Source organism: Nothobranchius furzeri, chromosome 1, assembly GCF_043380555.1.
Source record: "Nothobranchius furzeri strain GRZ-AD chromosome 1, NfurGRZ-RIMD1, whole genome shotgun sequence".
In the NCBI taxonomy this organism is placed as follows: Eukaryota; Metazoa; Chordata; class Actinopteri; order Cyprinodontiformes; family Nothobranchiidae; genus Nothobranchius; species Nothobranchius furzeri.
The window spans coordinates 103495148-103519930 of NC_091741.1; the positions used below are offsets into that span (position 1 = coordinate 103495148).

General features: G+C 42.5%; 1 protein-coding gene across 2 annotated transcripts in view; it reads left to right on the top strand.

Annotated features, from left to right (window-relative positions):
- The window catches only part of snx25 (sorting nexin 25), an 83728-nt gene that overhangs the window by 52515 nt on the left and 6430 nt on the right, over positions 1-24783 (top strand). Inside the window, exons 14-20 of one of the 2 annotated variants that reach the window (XM_070552801.1) lie at positions 1452-1592; positions 10272-10385; positions 10541-10618; positions 19437-19520; positions 19615-19732; positions 19815-19892; positions 20924-21021. In XM_070552801.1, the coding sequence (XP_070408902.1) occupies positions 1452-1592; positions 10272-10385; positions 10541-10618; positions 19437-19520; positions 19615-19732; positions 19815-19885 (606 nt within the window). In that variant the 3' untranslated portion in view covers positions 19886-19892; positions 20924-21021. Of the gene's footprint in view, positions 1-1451; positions 1593-10271; positions 10386-10540; positions 10619-19436; positions 19521-19614; positions 19733-19814; positions 19893-20923; positions 21022-24783 lie in introns of those variants that run through there. The other variant, XM_015969424.3, reaches the window with a different exon arrangement.

Below are 24783 nucleotides of genomic sequence, written 5' to 3' on the forward strand. Positions count from 1 at the left end.
CAAAGGTTTGGGGAGAGGGGTCTTCTTAGCAATGCATTACATAAAATATTTAATCAGTTAATATTTTGTTAGTTTATTATTGCTTAATAATGCTCTAAGTAATGTTAGTAAAGGGACCCTTATTGCAAAGTGTTACCAAAGAAGCTTTGTTCTTAACAGAGGGAAATGCCATCCATCCATCCATTTTCGCCGGCTTATCCGGGGTCGGGTCGCGGGGCCAGTAGTCTAAGCAGGGAGGCCCAGACTTCACCTCACCCCAGCTTCCTGAGCCAGCTCCTCCAGGTGAATCCCAAGGCGTTCCCTGAGACATAGTCCCTTCAGCATGTCCTGGGTCTTCCTTTAAGTCTTCTCCCAGTTGAATGTGCCCAGAAAACCACATCCAGAGTGCATCCTAACTAGATGCCCGAGCCACCTCAACTGGCTCTTTTCAGTGTGGAGGAGCAGTGGGTTGACACCGAGCCCCTCCCATATGACCGAGCTTCTCATCTCATCTCTGAGGGAGAGCACAGCCATACAGCGGAGAAATCTCAGATCACGTTGTGATAAAGCCAACAGGAACACATCATCTGCAAAAAGAAGAGATTCAATCCTTTGGCCACCAACATGGATCCCCTCAACACAATGACTGTGCCTGGATATCCTGTCCATAAGAGTTATAAACAGAATCATTGACAAAGGGCAGCCTTGGCGGAGTCCAACTCTCATTAGAAACAAGTCCGACTTAGTGCCGGCAATGCAGACCAAGCTCTGACACCAGTCAAATAGGGACCTTATAGCCCATATCAGAGGGCCTAGTACCCCATACTCCCAAAGTATTGGTTGACGCGGTCAAACACCTTCTCCAAATCCACAAAATATGGGTAGATTGGTTGAGTAAACGCCCAGACACCCTCCAGGACCCCCCCTAAGGTTATAGAGCTGGTCCAGTGTTCCACAGCCAAAACAAAAGCCAAATTGCTCCTCCTGAATCCGAGGTTATACAATCCATCAGACCCTCCTCTCCATAACCCCTGAATAGACTGTACCAGGGAGGCTCAGGAGTGTGATCCCCCGTAGCTGGAACACATCTCAGTACCAGAGATCGGAGAGACCAACCCAAAGTCCCCAGACTCTGCTTCCTCACTGTAAGATATGCCGTTGGTATTGAGGAGGTCTTTGAAGTACTCCCTGAGTACATCCCTAGTTTAGGTCAGCTGCACACACTGTCCTCACCATAAACGATGTTTGTTGCGAACTGCTTTCCCCTCCTAAGTTGCCGGATGGTGGACCAGAATCTCTTCGAATCTCCCAGATGTGTTTAGCACTAGTTGGCCCCTTTGTAAAATAAAGACAACTCACTTCACTCAGATCATTAATGTCTAGCACGCCAGCTACTTACTGTACTAGTGCTAATTGTGTGTGTGTGTGTGTGTGTGTGTGTGTGTGCGTGCGTGCGTGCGTGTGTGTTCCAGGCTGCAGAAGAAGGTGGTGAGACTGTAGCTTGTTACAGTGTGTGTGTCAGCCTGGCAGAAGGAGAAGAAATGTCTAACAGTCACTGGAGCGTTCAGAGGAAACTCTACGAATTCCAGATGTTGCACCGTAAACTCATTGAGGTAAGGCAGTGTCAAACCTCTACTTGCACCAGTATGATCATCGTCACTGGACAAGTCCTCTGTCTCAGAGCAAATTGTGTCTGTCTGCAAAATTCTCCACAAATGTGTACTGGAAAGATGCTTAAAGAGCAAGTCACCTCCCTACCAGAATCTTATTCCACTCCCACTTCCTCTATGGAAGATGCAACAAATGCTGTTGCCTGGTAGACCGAGAGGGCGGAGCTGCTAACAAACACACACACACATACACACACTCGCACGCACGCACGCACACACACACACACACACATTGTAACATCATATGCTACCAGCTAAAATCATAGGGTACCTCTTAGCCAATAGCGATGGCAGATTTAAATTAAAACGCAGAGTTTTATGTAAAGAGGGCGCAACACTGACAGTTTTAGGCCGGATATTTAATTTTTAACTAAGATGCTCTAAAGTGCCAAATTATTGACTGCACGTGTTTACAGCACCATTAGACACTCGTTTATATAGGTTATCAGCAAAACGTTTATTTAGGGGTGACTTGCTCTTTAACCCTCCTATTACCATCCTGTGGCCGCAGACGGGATTGGACATGCGCACTTCTCATTACCATAATTCCTGAACCGTTCAAGATATCATAAAAATTCCCAAAGTGCTGAAAAGATTAAAAATGGGGCTTTTCGTGCATATACAATACATTACAGTAGCCACCGGGATTCCCTGTCTTGAGCACAATGAATCACAACTCCGATTCAGAGACGTGCTGAGTTTGTCTTCCAAAATGCTCTGTTTTATAACTTTTGAATGGCTGATCAGATCCAGGAAATTCCAATGGTTCCTAAAAGTACATAAAAGCAGCTTTCCAACGATCTATAGCATGAAGCAATTAGAGTTATGGAAAATATCGCTACCAGGGGAAATCCTGCTGTACAGTGCAGCGCCGCGGTGAAAGCGGATAACGGAACGGGGAAGCTAATCAGCATAAAAACCAGCATGAAATTATGGAAATGCCTCAAAGAAAATCAACACGATCTATTAGGTGTCCCAGAAGGCTTATATCTGAAGACTGTGACCACGAAGAAGGACAGACCTCTAGTGAACCAGGGTATGAATGTTTGTTCAGTCTTTATTTTTAATTTTTTTATTTGAACAACCCTCAACTATTTGCTAAAATAAATAAAAACGTCTGAAAGTTTATAAAAATAAATGGTCTTAAAAACTGCTAGAAAAGACACCAAGGTTCAAACTTTTTTAAGAATAGATGCATTACAGTTCAAAGTTTAAATAGTTCATTCCAAATTGTTTGCCCAAGTCATTTAAAAGTTCCTGTTCTGTAATTAATGTAAAAAATTCAAATCCGTTTTTTGCTTTTTTCACATTTAAGCTGATTTTTTTAAAGGCTTTAATAGAAATAAATTCTAAATAAAAACCATACACTGAAAGCCAAGGTTGTTCTGAAAAAAGGAGAAGAGTTACACACACTTTGCACTTTTTATTACAATTTTACAGCCATAAGACTAAAAAATACCAGGCGGCCCTGTTATGATTATGGTCATAAGAGGGTTAAAAAACTCTACAATAATCCTTGAAAGGGACTCCTCTTTTTCATTCTTCTGTGCTGCCCTGTGGGGCTCTACTGCCTCCATAAACACTCCAGAAATGAATAAATGATGAATGACCCGCACTTGTATAGCGCCTCTCAGAGTAAGGACTCCAAAGTGCTTTACACTACAGTGTATCATTCATCCATTCACACACACATTCACACACTGGTGGGGATGAGCTACGATGTAGCCTTAGCTGCCCTGGGGCGCACTGACAGACACGAGGCTGTCGAGCACAGGTGCCACCGGTCCCTCTGACCACCACCAGCAGGCAAGGTGGGTTAAGTGTCTTGCCCAAGGACACAACAGCAGAATTATCTGTCCGGAGCTGAGATCGAACCTGCAACCTTCCGATTACTGGACAACCCGCTCAACCTGTTAAGCTGCTGCTGCCCCAGTAAAAACATCCATCTGTTTTCTCGGCTCATGTATTTGTACGTCTGATTTTGGAGGAGTCAATAGCTTTCAACAACCTTGCTGGTGTTTCCACCTATAACGCTCGTCTCTCTCCTCATGTTTGTTTGAAAGAATGAAAGAAAGAACGTCTACTTTTATATAGTGCCTCTCAAGATAAAAATCACAAGGCACTTTACAAAAAAGGAAAAATAAATGTAATTATAAAAAATATTTTAAAAATGATTAAAATGTGTTTAAGATGAGAAAAAAATTGTGATTTAAAAATATATAAGGAAAAGAAGAGAGAAAATTAACAGGAAAGAGGGAAATTGGTGGATCCTGGGAAAAGCAGAATAAGAGCAGAACAAGGAGAGGGTGGTGATGAAGGTCCCACCAAAGCCTGAACAGGTGAGTTTAAAGGAGACCACTGAGTCCACTGATCTCAGGCTCGGGGGGAGAGGTCCAGAGTCTGGGGGCCACAGCAGCAGATGATCTGTCACCTTTGACCTTTAGCCTGGTGCTGCACAACCAGTGGGCTTTGGTCACTGGACCTCTGGGACTTGCTGGGGTTGTAGGGACTGAGAAGATCACCAATGTATGATGGTGCTTGTCCATGGAAGGCCTAAAGACCAGGGGCCTCATTTATCAAGCTTGCTTACGCACAAAACGGGGTCGTAAAACTGCGTAAGCAACTTTCCACGCAAACTTTGGGATTGATGAAAGAAAACAGCTGAAAAATGTGCGCAACTTTAAGTTGACTAAGGACCTGGCTTACACACATGTTGGACATGGAGAGCACCTGCAGTGCTGCTGCAGAGAAAGATAAAATGATGAAATCCTGCAGCATTATCACTGGTGCTGCTTCGTTTTCACACAGAACAAGAACCCCCACATGCACACACACGTGCACATGCACACACACACACACACACACGCACGCGTGCAAACACACAGCCTAAAAGGCAGAATACGGAATGCAGAATATCACCAGGGGGACAGATTGAGACAGAATGTCATGCGTCTCTGACAGTGTGTGTCCTGTCACTGTGACCCATTTGATCATGCACCCTGGCTACTTGTACAGGGTAGATCTCTGTTTGGCTGACTGGTTAGCATGCGTGACTTTCACCCGGGAGTCTGGGGATCGAATCCTGATTGTACCATTTTTTTTTATATCCGCCACAGATCTCTCTGAAGAATTCACAACATTGACGGCTTCAGCAACGCTGTGCCACTCCGTGGATTTTCTCTTATTTGTTTTGCAAAAGCACTTCCTTTCATTTCTCCACCTCACCCACAAGTACCTCAACTTCTGCTTCTGTGAAATTGCACTTCCTTGATCTGCCTTGATCTACGGTCGCCATGTCATTAGCGGAGCGCTGCAACAGCCAGCTTATGTATAGGCATGAGATCCACAAGGCACTTTGCATTGACTATTTATGGCAGTAAGTGGGCGTGGTGAGGGCGGGATGTGACTAAAATGCAGCTGAGAAACATTCTCATTAGTTTCCGATTGATGAAGCGGAGATTGCGTGCAGCTGTGCGTACTCCATGTTTGATAGATCACAAACCTACTTGGTGTAAGTACATTTTTTTTTGCTGAACTTAAGTGCGGTTTTAGTAAGGATTCTACGCAATGTTTGATAAATGAGACCCCAGGGGGGCTCATTTATAAAGCTTGCTTACGTACAAAACGGGGTCGGAAAACTGCTAAAGCAACTTTCCACGCAAACTTTAGGAGTTCTAAAAGAAAACGTAGCGGGAAAATGTGCGCAGCTTTAAGTTGACTAAGGACCTGGCATATGCACATTTTGGAAATGGAGAGCACCTGCAGTGCTGCTGCTGAGAAGATACAATTATTAATTCCAGCAGCATTATACCCCTTCTTGCCAATTCTTTAAGTGTTCCTGACATTTCAGTCAGGACATCACATATTCTGTGCAGTTCTTCTCGCACTTCATTCACCGCACAAATCATATCCCTCTGTGCCTGCAGGACAGAGTCAGTTAACACTTGGCCACTTCCAGGTGCGCTATGCGCCCGAGGCGCACTGGTGAGACAGGCCGACCCTGCAGCCACACCTTCGTTCGCTGCCCGGGATGCCTTGTTGGACACTTCGTCCAGAGTCACTGTGGGCAAACAACGAGATTTGGTTTTGTTTTATATTTTAATTACGGACACATTTGATCTGTTTTAATAAAAGGCTTAAACGTTACCAGTCTCCTCTGCATGGTCAGTGTCTCCCTCCTTCTCTGGCACGATACCACACATGCTGGCCGGTCCGAATACTGCCGAGATCCTAACGGCGAGTGGTGGGAGATCAGAGGTTCCAGGGCCTCCGCCAGTGGCAGACACACTCTGGCAGTGGCAAAACATCTTTTTTTTTTTTGCCTCCACTTTCAGATTGGACCATTTTTTTAATATCAGGCACAGATCTCTCTGAAGAACTCACAGCATTGATGGCTTCAGCAACGTTGTGCCACTCTGTGGATTTTCTCTTATTTGTTTTGCAAAAGCACTTCCTTTCATTTTTCTACCTCACCCACAAGTACCTCAATTTCTGCTTAGCCCACCAACCAAAACACAAGTAAGAAGTTAAAATGTAGCAGTTACTGGGGAATTTTAAAATAATTAGAATGTATTTAAAAATTTGATGTTCTAAAAAAAACAACTGCTAATACATAGTTACAAAGCTTAAAAGTAGATACATTTTTGGAAAAATTATTTTAAACAGAAAACATTAACTTTTAAACTAAGTTTAAAATCTGAACAGCTGAATTGTTTAAAAAGCTGGTATTTTAAGCAGAAATTATAAAAATTTGAAGTTTCACCACTAGCTGAACTGTAAATACCAACAGATTTTGTTCAAGACTAAAAACTTTAGCTTTAGAAAGGTAAAACATTACAACTGCTTTAAATATGATGAAAAACTGGTAGCTCAACATTGTAAAAGCTAAATTAAAGCCAAAAGGTGTATACAATGTAAATTTGGTTTGTTAGTTCATGGAGATGACAGAACCAGTAGAGCTGACACTGGTAGTGGTCATCCTCTGAAAATTTTAACTGATTTAAAGTTCCAGGTTGGGGGGTGATTTTGGAATCTTATTTTCTGATATTTAGACATGTATCCTCGGATGCGATAACAGCAACGCAACTCTACCACTGTCTTGTAACATGGCTGTTTTATCTCCACAAATGACACAAGCCTCACTTGGGTTGGTGGGTTGGTTGGTTAATTTCGGTCCTGATTTTGTTGTTAAGATAGTACCTGAACTTAAGTGGTTGAAATTTCTAAACATTTGAGATAAAAAAATTAATAAACATAGTTTAATCAAATATGCATTTGAAGATTAAGTAATTGCATGTCATGCTTTTTTTTCTCTGTGTATTAAAAAGGCTATTTCCCAATTGTAATTCTATTAAGCTGTATTGCAAACCCCGAAAACGTATCTGAAACTTAATCTGCAGTTATACCCAAATTATAATGGTTACAAAAATGTTGCTTCAACATGTTGGAGTTCGATGTCTGTTTTGTTAATCACATCGCCATGATAACTCTGAACACAAGTAAAAGTGAATGCAAAACTTCTGAGACCCATCCGGTCGATTTGTGAATCATATGTGTGGAAGCAGAATTCTGTTTAGCCAGAAGAAGCTTGAACACAAAGCCAATCAGAGAGGAGGGATGGGGAGGAATGGTTTCCTGCCTTTTTCCTGGCAGTTGTATTCAAGCAGCTGCATTTATATTTATGATAAAAATTTTGGATCTGTGCTTCAGACATCAGATTGGAGGTCTCAACCTTCTCATCACTATTTAACTATTGCACCTATTCAAAAAATTTCAAAGGTGTGAGTGACGGTCACAGTCACCCATCCCTGGGCTTCCACCACACTGTGGTTGAGAGGTTTGAGTCCCAATGATCCTAGGAGCTAAGTTGTCTGAGGTTTTATGCCTCTGGTAGGGTCATCCATGGCAAACAGGTCCTAGGTGAGGGATCAGACAAAGTACAGCTCACAGACCCCTTATGAAAATAATATTAATGGAAACAGTATTCGCTTGCCCAGACACCAGGGCCCCTCTCTGGAGGTGGGGCACATTGGCGAGCAACTGGTTGCAGGGCTTTCACCCATGAAGCCTTGCCAGGCACAGCCCGTAGAGGAAATGTGGGTCCCCCTTCCCATGGGCCAAAGGGGTCAAGTGGTAGCTGAAGGCAGGGACATTGATGCTCGGCTACAGAAGCTGGTTCTCGGTACATGGAATGTCACCTCTCTGGTGGAGAAGCGGCCTGATTTGGTGGGTGAGGTTGAGAGGATCCGACCAGTGACGTCTCCAGAATTTTTTTTCTGCAGGTGCTATGAAGGAGCTAGTCTTTTTATTGAGGGTGCTATGAAGGAAGTGGTCATGCGTACCTATTGTTCTCTAAAACAACTTCAACACTAGCAGATATACATGTGTGCACAAAACCTCAACAACACCTGAAACAATCATTAATAAACATCATAAACATATGAACAATCGCTGACTTGTCCATGAAATCATAAATGCATACAGCCACACAGAAAACCATCTATAGTGTTGCAAGGTTAGCTAACGTTAGTGTTAGCATTTCCAGCGGCAAAACCCTCGACTGCTGCGGTGGTTGAGGGTTGACTCTCTTCATCCAGATCCGTAGGTTTTTGTGGGTCTGAGATCACTTCCAAAGGTTCATTCGTTTCTGACTGAACCTGTGGAAATTTGGGCAACAAAAACCGATCCATTTTACCACTAGCTCTACCTTTCACTCGTTCGCAGGTGGAAAATGAGGTCAAAGGTTAACATCAATTTCCTGTTTTTAAGTTTTTACTATCTATATGACAATTTACTGATTATTTTTGTTTTGTATGTTAAATATTATGACATCCACACATTCAAATTAAATTGTAAAAAAATCTAATATTTACTTGGGGGTGCTATGGGGGTGCAATGACTAATCCAGGGGTAGCTATAGCGCCCCCTTGGCGCCGCCACTGGTTTCGACTAGATATAGTTGGACTCACCTCGACACATGGCTCTTACTCTGGAACCAGTTACCTTGAGAGGGGTTGGAGACTTTACCACTCTGGAGTTGCTCCCACTGAGAGGCACAGAGCAGGGGTGGGCATACTAGTTGAAGAAAGAGTCCCATCTGGTCTTTTTGGCCTGTGGGACTCTAGAGGCAGCTGATGGGTAAGCAGAATGTGGCTCAGGTGGTTGTTTAGGCAAAATCCCGGGCACGAGAAGAGTTTGGTGAGACCATATGGCTTTGAGGAGATTCTGGTTCACCATCAGATCTGTGGCAAGGCTCCAGGGATAGATCAGATCTGCCCAGAGTTCCTTAAGGCTCTGGATGTCGCAGGGCTCTGTGGACTGACGCGACTCTGCAAAATTGTTTGGACATCAGGGGCAGTTCCTCTAGACTGGCAGACCGGGGTGGTGGTGGTGCTCTTATTAAAAAAAAAGGGGGACTGCAGGATGTTTTCCAATTACAGAGGGCTCACACTCCTGAGACTCCATGGTAAGGTCTATTCAGGGGTTCTGGAGAGGAGGGTGAGATGGATCTTTGAACCTCAGATTCAGGAGGAGCAATGTGGTTATCGTCCTGGTGACCAGCTGTATACCTTTAGGGGGGTCCTGGAGGGTGTGTGGGATTTAGCCTAATCAATCTACATGTGTTTTGTGGATTTGGAAAAGGTATCTTGGGGACAGGAGAATGAGGTACCAGGCAATCTGATCTGTTTGGTCCCTGTATGACCAGTGTCAGAGCTTGGTCCGCATTGATGGCAGTGAGTCGAGCTTGTTTCCAGTGAGATTTGGACTCCACAAAGGCTGCCCTTTGTCACTGATTCTGGTCATAACTTTTATGGACAGGATTTCTAGGTGCAGCCAAGATGCTGAGGGGATATGTTTTGGTGGCCGAAGGATTGAATCTCTGCTTTTTGCAGATGACGTGGTCCTGTTGGCTTCATCAAAACGTGATCTCCGGCTCTCACTGGAGCATTTCACAGCTGAATGTGAAGCAGCTGGGATGAGAATCAGCTCCTCTAAATCTTAGACTGTGGTCTTTAGTCGGGAAAGAGTAAAATGCCTTCACTGTATCAGGGATGTCTATCCCCAAGTGGAGGAGTTTAAGTATCTCGGGGTCTTGTTCATATGTTTGTTTCATATTGAACAGCAATCTTAATGTTGTTTTTATTCCCATTCTTGCCCACTCCTGTTGATTATTTTTCCTGTTTTGTCCCAGTAACATGATTATAAATAACTTGACTCCTAATTCACGGGAATCCCACAGGACTCGCTTGACTCACTAGGATCCCAAAAAATTGTCAGCTTGTTATCCAGACTAGAGAATACTTGATGTTGACGCAACCATATCTCAACCAGGCATTTACAGCTGCTGGGCACACTAGCTAGTATTTGCAACTGAGACAGTAAAATGCATATGTGAAGCCAAAAACCACTTTGGGGGTGCATTTAATGAGGAAATAAAAAAAATTAAAAAAACATGGTCGCAACCTCCATAAAGTGGATTTTGGATGATATAGGACTTTACTGATATCACTGGTAGCAATCCAGTCCATGTTAATTTCCAATGTATATCATCAACAAAATATAAAACTGTTTAAAATAGTTGCTACATGAATGAGTGATAGATTTATCTTTGCTTGTTCCCAGTGTTTTCCGTCCTTGAAAAAACTCCAGTTACCAACGCTGAGTAAACTTCCCTTCAAATCCATTGACCAGAAGTTCTTGGACAAAAGTAAAACTCAGCTGAATGCATTTCTCCAGGTAAACAAAAAGCAGGAAGCGGAGCAGATGTTTTCCATGTGTCACATATCTCCACATTCTTGATTGTCGTCCTTGGAGAAGAACATATTGTTCTCCCTCCGGGTTTAATAGCAGCTGCTGATAAGGAACCAGGGTTGTGTGTGTTTGTGTTCCAGCGGCTGCTGATGGATGAGCGACTGTGCCAGTCAGAAGCTCTGTATGCATTTCTGAGTCCATCACCTGAACACCTCAAGGTAACAGGCTCTCAAACTAGAAATTTTCCTTCTTTTGAAACTGTGTGAATTGTTACCCTGCTTGTTTATACGCACACTTGTTTCTCCTCACTTAAGCCGAGCATACAATTTACGACTTTTGGCTTGGTTTAAGATCATTTTCCTCTCATGCAAGAATCTTTGAGGTCGGGGTGAGTTTTGCATCATGTCGTACACAGGGGGTAACGATAAATGGCTGGCACCTTATTACCAGCTTCAGATCAGCGACTGTGTGGTCGCACGAACATCAAATATGTTTGATATTTTGCTCGTCTCTTGTGAGGGTCTCACGTAAAGTAAAGGTTTTGTCAAATCACACCCCTATAGTTAAATGACAGCCAGTGAAGCTGGAGGAGAAGCGTGGTTATGTGGGTGTGTTTGGAGGACTTGGTCAGAAGCCGAGCACAGGCATTCTGAACCACCTGTAGACGGTTCAGGGAGGTTCTGCTCAGACACGTGAAAAGAGTGTTACAGTAGTCTAAGTGTGAGGAGATGAAGGTGTGGATAACTGTCAAGTTCAGAGCGGGACAGAATAGGACTCAGCTTAGCAATGTTCCTGAGATGGAAGAATGAAGAGCGAACAAGAGAACTGACATGAGAATCCAGGGTGAGAGCTGGGTCAAAGGTCACACCAAGATTCCTGACAGAAGGTTTGGTGTGGGAAGCAAGCTGACCAAGAGAGTCTCTGACTTTGGGAACCAGCTTGTCTGGGGCACAGATGAGGATCTCAGTCTTATCTTCATACGTCTGTAGAAAGTTCCCAGCCATCCAGGTTTTGATAGAGTCTAAGCAGGTGTGTAACAGCTGCAGCTTAGACATCTCATGGGGCTTAAAGGAGATGTACAGTTGGATGTCATCTGCATAAAGATGTTAGGAGATTATTTTGAAGGAGCTCAGGATGTGCTGAAGAGGAAGCAAATAGAGGAGGAAGAGCAGAGGTCCCAGCACAGAACCTTGTGGGACACCATGGGTAATAGAAGAAGAAGAAGAAAATATCATTTCTATAGCACCTCTCAAGATAAAAATCACGAGGCGCATAGAGGTGGTGGAGGACCTAAACTTGGAGATGGCCACAGAAAAGGAGCGCTCAGAGAGATAAGAGGAGAGCCACTCCAGAGCAGATCCTGATAGGCCTACCCAGTCTCTCAGCCTCTCCAGTAGCAGGTGATGGTCAACAGTGTCAAAGGCTGCAGTCAGGTCCAACAGGACCAGAACAGAACTGTCCCCTGCATCACTGTGTGTCAGAAGGTCATTAGAGACCCTAAGAAGAGCTGTTTCAGTAGAATGAGCTCTACGAAAACCTGACTGGAAGCAATCTTAGATGTTATGTTGATCAAGAGCAGCTGTGAGTTGTTTAGCCACAACCTTTTCCAAGATCTTGGAGATGAACAGAAGTTTAGAGATGGGTCTGAAGCTGCTATGGAGAGAGGGGTCGAGACTCGGTTTTTTAAGAAGCGGGTGGATTACAGTGTTCTTAATGTAAGCAGGGACCTGACCAGAAACCAGAGAAGCATTAATTATAGAGAGCATGCTGGGACCGATGGACTGAAAAGCACTTTTAAACAAAGATGAGGGTAAGATGTCGAGGGGGCATGCAGAGGTCTTCATAGAGTTAACTAGTTTGGCTAACGCAGGCAAAGAAACAGGAGCAAAGCTATCTAGGATGATCGGCCTGGTTGGAGTCGGGAGAGGCGGCGATAAGGCTGAAGGAGAGATGCTAGATCTAACCTTATTGACTTTGTCCACAAAGAAAGACAGAAAGTTCTCACAGTCTGCAACAGAGTGGATGGGGGCTGTAGGAGAGGCAGGAGAGACAATGCTGCTGATGGTGTTAAACTGCACCTTGGGGTTCCCTTTGCTCTGGGACACCAGGTTGGAGAAATAGGAAACCCTAGCGTCTCTGACTGCAGAGTTAAAGGATGTCAGAAGATCCTTTAGGTGCAGCAGGTGGAAGGGGAGATGGGTTTTCTTCCACAAGCGCTCAATTTTTCTGCATTGGCGCTTCAGGCTGCAAAGGCTGTCACTAAACCAGGGAGTAGGGTTCACTGCAGGAACTGATCTGGTTCTGACAGGACAGATGTTGTCCACAATGGAGAGGCAGTGCTCGTTAAACTGAGAAGTTAAGGAGTCTGGGTCATTATCAGAAGAACAGGGTGGATCAAAAGCAGCAGAAAAATTTCTAGCTGTGGTCTCATTAAGAAAACAAGAACTAACCATACGGCGAGCTGGAAGTGGGGACGCAGAAACTGACGAGGTAAAGAAAATGCAATGGTGATCAGAAATATAAACATCCTCAGGACAAACACTGTCAGCATTTAGACTCAGGGTAAAAACAAGGTCTAGAGTGTTCCCCCTGGTGTGTGTGGGGCCAGAAACATGCTGGGTAAAGCTGAAGGTGTCCATAAGGCTGGAGAAATTCATGGCAAAGAGATCGGAGGGATCATCAACGTGGATGTTAAAGTCACCAACAATCACCAGTCTGGACAGCTTCACAGTGGAGGATAGAAAGTTACTAAACTCCTGAAGGAAAGAACTGTTTGGACCAGGTGGATGATAGACCACAGCACAGTAGAACGGGTCCTTAAGCCCGACTTTAATCAGCTGCAGTTCAAAGGAAGCAAAGTGACCAGAGGTTGTAGAGCTACATGGATGATGGTCTCTGAAAACAACAGCTAGGCCTCCACCACGACCAGAACCCCGAGCCTGGCTAAGAAAAGAATAACCACTCGGGCAGAGTTCAATCAGACCAGAATAATCAGATGTTTGCTGCCAAACTTCAGTCAGAAACAGAAAATCCAGGTTTTTTGAGAGAATTATATTATTGAGCAGGAAAGACTTATTGTTAACAGAGCGGGAATTTAATAGAGCCATGCTGAGTGAGGTGGAGGAATCAGAAACAACAGAAACAGCTGGAGTTAGTGGACGTAAGTTAGCAGGGTTAGATCCACGGTGTTTATAAAAAACACTTATGGAGGGAACAGGAGGAGAAACCACTGAGGAATGAGGATAAACTAACCTTAAAAACTTGCACGGATGAACCGTGTCCCAACGCGGCCTGGCGGGAATGCGGAAGTGGCGCTCAGGTCACCAAACAAAGGACAAGAAGCTAGAAGATCGCGCCGATGTTTACCAGATAAACCACGCTTTAAGAAAAGTCTTATTCTCACCTGGATTCCTGCTCGCTTACCTCTTTTCCTCTGACGTTTTCCCGGAACCGGACAAACACAGCCGGAGGCGGGCAGCTCGGGACCGTCGATTGGTTCCGGTTCCGGGCCGGTGTGCCACTCAGGTAAACAAACAAGATGGTACGTCCTCGGTGCATCTTGGGCGATCGTGAACGAACGGAAGGACAAACGAGTCTGGCGATCATAGGAGATGGTAGCAGGGACACTAGTGAAGAGGACAGGAGCAAGGTGGAAAAGAGGAGGTTAGTGGAAAAAAGTTAGAAAAAGTGGCCGGTGACTGCGGCTAAGCCAAGCACAGGCGCCATCTTGAGGGAGATACAGAAGGGATCTTGGATGTTGATCTGTGCGGGAGGGGTGGGGAATTTATTGTTGTGTGGTTGTTTTTATTGTTGTACAGCATTTTCAGTTGCACTCGTTGCATGAAAAGCACTTCTTAAATAACATTTGATTTGATTGATTTGATTTTAGTTTTTAATTTACTTGAATTTAATTTATTATTTTGTTGGGACAGTGCATGTTATTGAACATACATGAATACAAAAAACATGAATGTAAACACACCAGATTATAGCCGAGGGCTAATTTCCATCTGCAGTCCCAAAGGGCCAGTTCGCACATGGGCCCAAGATTTGATTTGATTTGATTTGACAAGTTTCCTGTTAGCATGACTACAAATCAGACTTTTGCACGTCGCTAATGACGTCACCACAGAATTTCCTCTACTTTAGTGTAGCTGCTACTTACCAAATGCCCAGATTTATGGTGTTTCTTTTCTCATGAAGGAAAGATTTGTAGTTCGTTGAACTTTCCAACGAGAAAACAAGATCTAGAGTGTGTCCCATTTAGTGTGGGGCCTGAAACGTGCAGCTCTAAGATAAAAGACTCAATCATAGACATGAACTCTACTGCTGTGCTACAAGTAGGATCATTAATGTGTAAGTTAAAGTCAACAATAATTGAAACTTTTTCTAGTTTGATCATTGATGATAGACATTCTACAGATTCAGAGAAAAGGGCCATCTGAACCGGGAGGTTGGTAGATTAAAATACAGTGAAATACATTTTGTAACCCTACTTTGGTGACTTGACATTCAACAGTAGTAAAAGGGCCATTATTCACCAGATTAAAGACATGTTTGTCCTTAAAGACCACAGCCAGATCTCCACCACGACGTGATGGTTGTGGTGTGGTAAACACAGAGCTATGTGGTGGACATATTTCATTGAAATGTACAAAATATCCATCTTGCTGCCACGTCTCAGTAAGAAATATATAGTCCAACTTTTCTCTGGTGAACAGCTAATTTAAAATAAAGGATTTGTTTGAGATGGAGCGGGCATTTAACAGGGCACACTGAACTGAATCCTGGAGAACATTTTTCTTCTTAACCTGTTGGAGAGGGATGGATTGTAAACATCTGGTGTTCTGGGTTCTCCGGCCATGAATACAGTTTATATCTTTGCTGTTTGATAAATGAAATGGAATAGGGAAACTTTGGGGTTTGTCAGCAGAAGACAACATTTTGGGGATTGTGACCTTTAGAAGACACACAGAAGACTATTGGATCATGGGAGGACTGTAGGGGGTGATGTTATTTGTAGTGGAGGAGTGAGCGATGGCTGAAGAAGGTGAAGATGGCTGGGTTGTAAACCGTCATGTCTGTGGAAGAGAATCCACCATAGATATACAGGGAGTGCAGAATTATTAGGCAAATGAGTGTTTTGTCCACATCATCCTCTTCATGCATGTTGTCTTACTCCAAGCTGTATAGGCTCGAAAGCCTTTTACCAATTAAGCATATTAGGTGATGTGCATCTCTGTAATGAGAAGGGGTGTGGTCTAATGACATCAACACCCTATATCAGGTGTGCATAATTATTAGGCAACTTCCTTTCCTTTGGCAAAATGGGTCAAAAGAAGGACTTGACAGGCTCAGAAAAGTCAAAAATAGTGAGATATCTTGCAGAGGGATGCAGCAGTCTTAAAATTGCAAAGCTTCTGAAGCGTGATCATCGAACAATCAAGCGTTTCATTCAAAATAGTCAACAGGGTTGCAAGAAGTGTGTGGACAAACCAAGGCGCAAAATAACTGCCCATGAACTGAGAAAAGTCAAGCGTGCAGCTGCCAAGATGCCACTTGCCACCAGTTTGGCCATATTTCAGAGCTACAGCAACACTGGAGTGCCCAAAAGCACAAGGTGTGCAATACTCAGAGACATGGCCAAGGTAAGAAAGGCTGAAAGACGACCACCACTGAACAAGACTCACAAGCTGAAACGTCTGGGCCAAGAAATATCTCAAGACTGATTTTTCTAAGGTTTTATGGACTGATGAAATGGGAGTGAGTCTTGATGGGCCAGATGGATGGGCCCGTGGCTGGATTGGTAAAGGGCAGAGAGCTCCAGTCCGACTCAGACGCCAGCAAGGTGGAGGTAGAGTACTGGTTTGGGCTGGTATCATCAAAGATGAGCTTGTGGGGCCTTTTCGGGTTGAGGAGGGAGTCGAGCTCAACTCCCAGTCCTACTGCCAGTTTCTGGAAGATACCTTCTTCAAGCAGTGGTACAGGAAGAAGTCTGCATCCTTCAAGAAAAACATGATTTTCATGCAGGACAATGCTCCATCACACGCGTCCAAGTACTCCACAGCGTGGCTGGCAAGAAAGGGTATAAAAGAAGAAAAACTAATGACATGGCCTCCTTGTTCACCTGATCTGAACCCCATTGAGAACCTGTGGTCCATGATCAAATGTGAGATTTACAAGGAGGGAAAACAGTACACCTCTCTGAACAGTGTCTGGGAGGCTGTGGTTGCTGCTGCACGCAATGTTGATGGTGAACAGATCAAAACACTGACAGAATCAATGGATGGCAGGCTTTTGAGTGTCCTTGCAAAGAAAGGTGGCTATATTGGTCGCTGATTTGTTTTTCTATTGTTTTTGAATGTCAGAAATGTATATTTGGGAATGTGGAGATGTTATATTGGTTTCACTGGTAAAAATAAATAATTGAAATGGGTTTATATTTGTTTTTTGTTAAGTTGCCTAATAATAATGCACAGTAATAGTCACCTGCACACACAGATATCCCCCTAAAATAGCTAAAATAAAAAACAAACTAAAAACTACTTCCAAAAACATTCAGCTTTGATATTAATGAGTTTTTTGGGTTCGTTGAGAACATGGTTGTTGTTCAATAATAAAATTATTCCTCAAAAATACAACTTGCCTAATAATTCTGCACTCCCTGTATATCTATGGGACTGCACAGCATACCGGATGTTAGTGGTTAACATGCTTGAGCCATGTCGGTTGGGGTGAATACCATCTCACCTGAAAAAGGAGAAACGGTTCCAAAACAGGTTAAAATTATTGATGAAATCAAAACTGTGGGACCTGCAAGCAGACTGAAGCCAAGAGGGGAGAGAGAGCAGACGGCTAAGACTTCCATAACCACGAGAAACTGTGGGGATCGGGCCGGAGATGAAAACAAACATTCTGCTGCTCTTCAGAATGTCAAAGAGTTGGTTAAAATGCTGTTGAGTGATGACAGACTCCTGGCGTGTAAAATTGTTTGATCCCACATGAATGATCACTCTTAACTGAAGCTGGGATCTAGCACAACAGACCAGGAAGTTTATCCAGGAGAGCAGAACAGAGGCTGATGGAAAACATCTTGTCATGACGTTGAAAAAGTGGACATTCCTGATTATTGAATCACCTACCAGCAAAGTGGAATGTGAAAACAGTGGATGAGGGGTAGAGGACTCGATTTGTGTTCCCATGGAGTAGTGGAGGATTCTGGGTTTGGGTTTCTGTAGTGTCGGGGAACTTAGGGATTTGAGGTGGAGGGTTTGTCGTGGAGGAACTCATCTCCTGAGCCAGGGTAGGGGGTCCTGCAGTCTGCACCAATAATACTGTTTGTGATTATTTCAACTTAAAACGTGAAACTAGACAGGGATGCCCAGTGTTGCCTCTCCTGTTTGCTGCTGCAATTGAGCCTTTGGCTATTGCCATAATGCAGAACCCGGATATCAGTGGCATCTTGCTTCTAGGATCTATTAATGAAGTCTCCCTTTTTTTTTGCCTATTACATGCTTTTATATGTTTTAGATCCTCTTTCTAGTATCCCAAAAGCTGTTGACTTTTATTTGTTCATTTAGTCAGAATTCAGATTATAAGGTAACACTTCAACTTTTTTAGTCTTTACATTCAGCTCAATCTCAGACTGTACAACTTCCTCGCAGAGCACAGCTCCCATCCCATATTCCCCCACTGCACAACCCGACGTGGTATCAACATGTCGGACCTTTGTATCCAAAAACCCAGAACACTGTTGTGTTGTTACTAATGTCTGCTGTACTTTAGACTTGCCATTGGAGGACACACAGAAGTTTATGGATGTTGGAGAAGTAAGAAATAAAAGAAGTAAACCAATGTTTTGGGATCCATATTTATTTGGCATAAACAAGAGACCCATGTACAGTTGAATATCAGCTGCATACGATGGTCATTAAACTATGGAACAAGCTTATGTGGATCTATAAACTGTTAAGGAATCTCATTAGGGTAATTTTATTTATTCTTTATTTAACCAGGAAGATCTTATTGAGATTAAATACATTGTTTTCAAGGGAGTCCTGGCCAAGAGGCAGCAAAAGTTAGTTACAAATGTTTCAGCTCCACACACATGTTATGTTTAAAATTACAGAAGGCAGTTACAACACAGGGAATCCATCTCAAGGGTTCTCTGTCTGGTTTTAAATGTAGTCAAAGAATGCAATGACCTCCATTGATGCTTTTGAAGAATCACATTTCTATGTTGAAGCAATTCCTGCTGAGACATCCAGGTTTCTGTAGTAGCTTCTTTCTGTTTTATTTTATTCAGTTTTTTAATACATCGCCAAATCACAACAAGTTGTCTTAAGGCACATCACAAAGTAAACATTCCATCACAGTTCAGTTCATTAAGCCATTTAGTTAAAAGTTTCCTATATAAGGAACCCATCGTCAGAGTCTTTACAGCAATCCCCACTCAAGCATGTAGCAACAGTGGAGAGGAAAACTCCTTTCTGTTTAGAAGAAACCTCCAGAGGATCCTGGATCAGTAGGGGCAGCCATCTTTCACAACTCAGTGAAAATTGAGAAGCCCAACAAACCCACTCACACAACTCAGGTTTCACCTTTCCACCACCTGTAATGCAGCTCCGAATCTTATTCGCAAACAGTTTCAGTCTAGGTGACACCTTCCTGCAACTAATCAAAACAATGTCTCCCACACAATAGAGGCTAACGACTCCTCTGGCGGTCGGGATGATGGGTATTCATAGGTAGTTTTTGCTCATTAAGCTACAACAGGCTTCCGCAGTTTATAAGCTTGACTCCCTTATTCCAGACAGAATTGACAAAGCTGCTTGGATGAGAAGTGAAACATCTTCAAGAAACTAAGGAAGTCCAGTTGCCTTCATTTGAACCCCTTTGGCCCTGAATAGATCTTTACTACATGTGTAATGCTCATTGTCTATCCAAGCCTTTGGATATGATTTAGTTTTTGTTGCTTCATTTATTCTGATAATCATTGTAGTAATTGTACATTAATAATGTTTTGATTGGTTTAAGGTCATGTCTATTCAGAAGAAATCTTCCTTCTCTCTGGCCTCATTTCTGGAGAGATTACCTGGAGATTTCTTCTCTCACACCGAGGTAGACTCACACACTTGGCAAAGCAGGCAAATTGTGGATTTCCACTTGAATCCTCACAAACTCACCATCTACTGCTTGTGTTTGTTGTCTTTAGGAAGACAGTGATGATGACAGCGACCTGTCAGACTACGGCGATGAGGTCGAAGGGAGGAAAAATGCCCTGGCTGAACCATGCTTCATGCTCATCGGGGAAATCTTTGAGCTGAGAGGAAGTGAGGAGCTCAGTAACAAAACATAAAATCTGACAACATCCAAGTAAATGCTGATATCCATGATGTGTGTGTTTCTGCTCAGTGTTTAAGTGGGTGAGGAAGACGCTGATAGCTCTGGTACAGGTGACGTTTGGACGAACCATCAACAAGTAAGTACGAGGTTAGAGATGTTCAGTAACAACCCTCTTCAGATTTATTCATGTTGTGGCTTGGAAATCAAGAAGGCAGACTCAGAAATAAGTTGCATTATTTATTGTCCCACTCATTAAAAGCCACTTTTGGTTCAGCCATGCTGACTAAAAGTTAGAAACCAGGGAATGGAGGTTAAACTGACACACAGCCATCACTGCAGTTAGCCTGCATTCAAACAATTGTGAATAAGCAGCCCATTCATTATCACTCACATGTGTGTAGCTCCGCCCACAACCCGATTGCAGGTTACTGAATCAGTTAAGAACATATATGATGGAAACAGATCACAATAGTCAACACCCTCAGGATTTGAATACCTATTGCCTAATCTCTAAACACTCTGTTCAATATCACCTATATGCTGACGACTGTCAGATTTACGTCGGTGAAACCCCAGAAATCCATCCAGCCTCTTCTAGACTGCCTACATGATGTGAAATGTTGGCTGGCCACAAATTTTCTGCATCTCAATGATTCCAAGACTGAACTGATCCTGTTTAATCCGGTCAGATCTAGCTCATTCCAAACCCCAGATCTTTCATCTATTTCTCAAAATCTAATAACTGTTGTGACAAACCTGGGTGTGAAGATGGATTCATCTCTAAGGATGGACGCCCAGGTCAATGCCACTGTAAAATCTTGTTTTTTCCAACTCTGCCATCTGTACAAATTAAGAGCTGTTTTATCTAGAAAAATTTTGGAATCAGTTGTTCATGCCTTCATCACATCTAGGCTCGACTACTCAAATGCAGTTTTGATGGGTGTCAATAAGTCAACCCTTGCTCGACTTCAACTCGTTCAAAACCTAGCTGCTAGATTCCTGACACGTACTGACAGGCGCCAGCATATAACACCAGTTCTCAAATCCCTTCATTGGTTGCCCATCACTTTCAGGGTCCAAAATAAAATGCTACTTTTTGTTTTCAAATCCCTCCATGGTCTTGTCCCCGTGTACTTATCTGACCTTCTTTCAATTTATACTCCCGGTCGCACACTCAGGTCCTCCAGCCTGTTGCTCCTCGAGGTCCCGAAAGCGTGTTACAAATCATGTGGACAAAGAACGTTCTATGTTGCGGATCCTAAACTGTGGAACGAACTTCCAGTCACAGTTCGACTGGCATCCACCTTGGCAGATTTAAAGTCTAGACTAAAGACACACTATTTTACTCTTGCTTTTAACAGTTAGCTGTTAGTTTGGCTTTTACTACTCTTATTTTATCATCCATTGTAAGATTTTATTTGTACTTTTTTATCGGCTTGTCTTTTTTATTGTTAGCTGTTTTTTATAGTACTGTTTTATGTTTTTTATCTCTATTATTGTGTGACTGTTCAGCACTTTGGTCAGCCGTATGGCTGTGTTTTAAAGTGCTATATAAATAAAGATGGTATGGTTTGGTATGGTATGGTATGCCATTCTTGTTGAAGGTTATGGTAGGGTTCTATGCCATTCTTGTTGAAGGTTATGGTAGGGTTCTATGCCATTCTTGTTGAAGGTTATGGTAGGGTTCTATGCCATTCTTGTTGAAGGTTATGGTAGGGTTCTATGCCATTCTTGTTGAAGGTTATGGTAGGGTTCTATGCCATTCTTGTTGAAGGTTATGGTAGGGTTCTATGCCATTCTTGTTGAAGGTTATGGTAGGGTTCGTACAGGTGCTTGAAATCCTGGAAAATGCTTGAATTTTAATAACGTGTTTTCAAGGTATGGAAAGTGCTTGATTTCTGTATTAGGCCCTTGAAAAAGATGAACCAAAATGGTTTGATGAAAAAACAAATTTTTCTATTTTTGTTAACAACAAAAATTAGAGAGCGATAATTTAGACTTTAATAAACACGGTTGCTGCTGCATCAAGAGGATCAGCTTCTTTCTGTAATACCGGTATGTGAGCAGCAGACTCTTCCTAATATAGAGACCAGCCGCTGTACCGGCAGTGCCCTCTGGCTTTGTTATGAAGCAGAACTACTTAAACTATGAAACCTTTATGTTAGTCAAAGTGTGTGAGGACCCTGCTTTGGATCTGGGATCCAGCAGGTCCTTCTGTGATAATTAGCTATGAAATCAAAATTAGATTAGAGCAGGGTACCAAAAAAACCATAAGAAAAGATATTTTCTGGCATAAAAAGTCCCTGTATAATCCGCAAAGCCGTGCTCCAGAGCTACATGTAACATCTGGGTTCAGATTTGTTTCAATGAACATAAAAACACCCATAATTTAATGAAGCGCCTTATCATTCATGCCATCTATATGAGCCAATGCATGTGTCATGTTTAACTGAGAAAGCAGACCTGAGTCACTAACCCTAACTCTGGCAAGCCATTTTAACATTTAATCAACAACCGACCCTGCTTGTAATTACCTATTTTACAAAGCGATTATATAATTAATCCTATATTATATTCTTACTAGTCAAAAGTCTAAATAAAGATATCAACTGTTATTTTTACTAAAAGAAATTGAATGCCGCAAACCCTATTTGTTAATCAACTATATTTATTGTTTATTTTTATCAGTTAATCGGTCTGCAGATGGAGGGAGGGCTGGAACCAAATACTTCAGTAATGGGTGGTAATTGTCAGAAATTTGATGGGAGTTTATAACAATAAATTTGATACTATATTTCTACTACTAATGATGACACAGAACAAATTATGATGGATGATGGTTGAAACCAGATAACTGAGATAATGAATGAAATGATGGAATGTAAGCTTAGATGATATGTAGCAAAGCCTGATTAAGTGTCTTAGAAAACCGTGATGTCTGGGTTGTAAAATAAGTCTGACTGTATGGTTTAACCAGGGGTGGAAAGAGTACTAAAATTTCCTACTTAAGTACGAGTACCAATACTTTGATTATTTTTTACTCAATTACAAGTAAAAGTACTTGCCTAAATTTTTACTCAAGAAAAAGTGAAAAGTATTGTAAACAAAATGTACTAAAAGTAAGTTACTTAGTTACATTTTTGTCAGCGTAAGGATGGCTACATCTATGTCAGGGGTGTCAAACTCAAACTCACCCGGGGCCGAAATGAAACTCTGGGACGGAGTTGAGGGCCAAACTTAATATTTTTGAAAAAGTGACGGCAAATTTGCACATTTTCTTTATCAACATGTATGCAATTTTGAACTTTTACATTTGGAAACAAACTTATTTCTGCATTAACACTGAATGTGGAATAACCAAATTACACACGAGCAAGTCAGTTTTAAATAAAAGGCATCAGTGGTATTCATTACTTACCATACCATACCATACCATTTTATTTATAAAGCGCATTCAACATGGCATTACAACCAGACAAGGCGCTGTACATTAAAAGATTACAGTTAAATTAACACGTTCAGAATGACATTTAAAGCATAGTTTATGTGGTATAATCAGCATTTTTAAAATCTATTCAGGATTTATGTTTTCTTGTTTATTCATTTTTCTTATTTTTTATTCTCCTGTTTTCTTCTGTAATACGTGTCATCGCTGCTGTGACATCGAGCTTTCCCCACTGAGGAACAATAAAGGGATTTTCTATTCTATTCATCTATCTGCAGCCTTTCCACTTCCTGTTTACTGTAGGTTAAATCTTTGCTCACGTGCCAACAACTAAATAAAATATAATTTTATCTTAAATGAAAATGCAACATCTCACCTGTTAACTTTCATGTTTTGGAGCAGAAAAAGAGCATAAAACCAACATATTTAAAGCTCAGTTTGTTCCACTGGTTTACTGTGATGCTCACCTGTTCCAGCCAGATACCTGCATCATGGGGTTGATCTGAGCTGAGGAGGAGACTCCTGTTGTTTTGTTCATCTTCATCATAATAATGACAACATTAGATGACAACAGGTGCTCACATAGGTTTGTGCTGATGAACATGTCTGAGCAGCTTGACCACGTTGTTGTGTGTCGGGGAGGAAACACAACAACAACAAACCAGAGTCGTGCTGGTTTGAGCTTGTCGCTGTTCGCTGGAGTTATATCAGCTCTTTCTGGAAGTTTGTTTGAAAACTTTCTCTTTCAGTCGTGAACACATTACTGAGCGGCTAGAATCTCCGTTTCTGGGCTTCAACGTCAGAAAATAGCTGAGTGAACTCGGCGCTGAGTGAGAGGAGTGTAGTTTGTCTGAGACAGCGGAGCTGCAGAGACCGGCAGCAGGCGCTGAAAAAACACAAAGGAGGGGGCTTCGTCGGCTCCGCGCTGACGCCGCAAAGCATCATGGGAGTTGAAGTCTTTGCGGTAAAATCGGCCAGCAGGCCAGTTTTAATATATTTTTGATATTTATCTGGTGGGCCACATAAAAATCCTCCGCGGGCCTTGACTCTGACATATGTGTTCTAAGCAGTGCTAAATCACAATGCCAGTTCACAATTCACTCGTGTGTGTGCGCACACACACACACACACACACACACACACGCTCAAACACACATAGCTTGAAGGAGGGATTTCTATCCAATCAGTGAGAACAGGACGTGCACATTGATTGGACAAGGTTTTTCTAGGATTGTACGTTTCAACTGTGATTAAAATTATTCTTTATTTTGAAACAAAAATGTTAATTTTTAGATGCCATCAGTGTGTGAGGTATCTCAATGTTCTCATGACAAAACTCTAACATGAGACTGTACTCTAACCTGTCACATAACAAGCTAAATGAAAGTCAAACATTTCAAATGGACCGTATGACAGCTGCTAACGTTGGCCCTGCCCTACTTTACCTCTACATTACAGTTCCTTTATCCGTGTCCATCCTAGAGCTCCTCTGACCTTCATGCTTATTTAGAGCAGCTGATTTTTAAAGTTAGCAGAGTTCATCCTTGGTAGTGGGTTCACTCACTCATTTAACCCTTCACCACTGAAACCAGT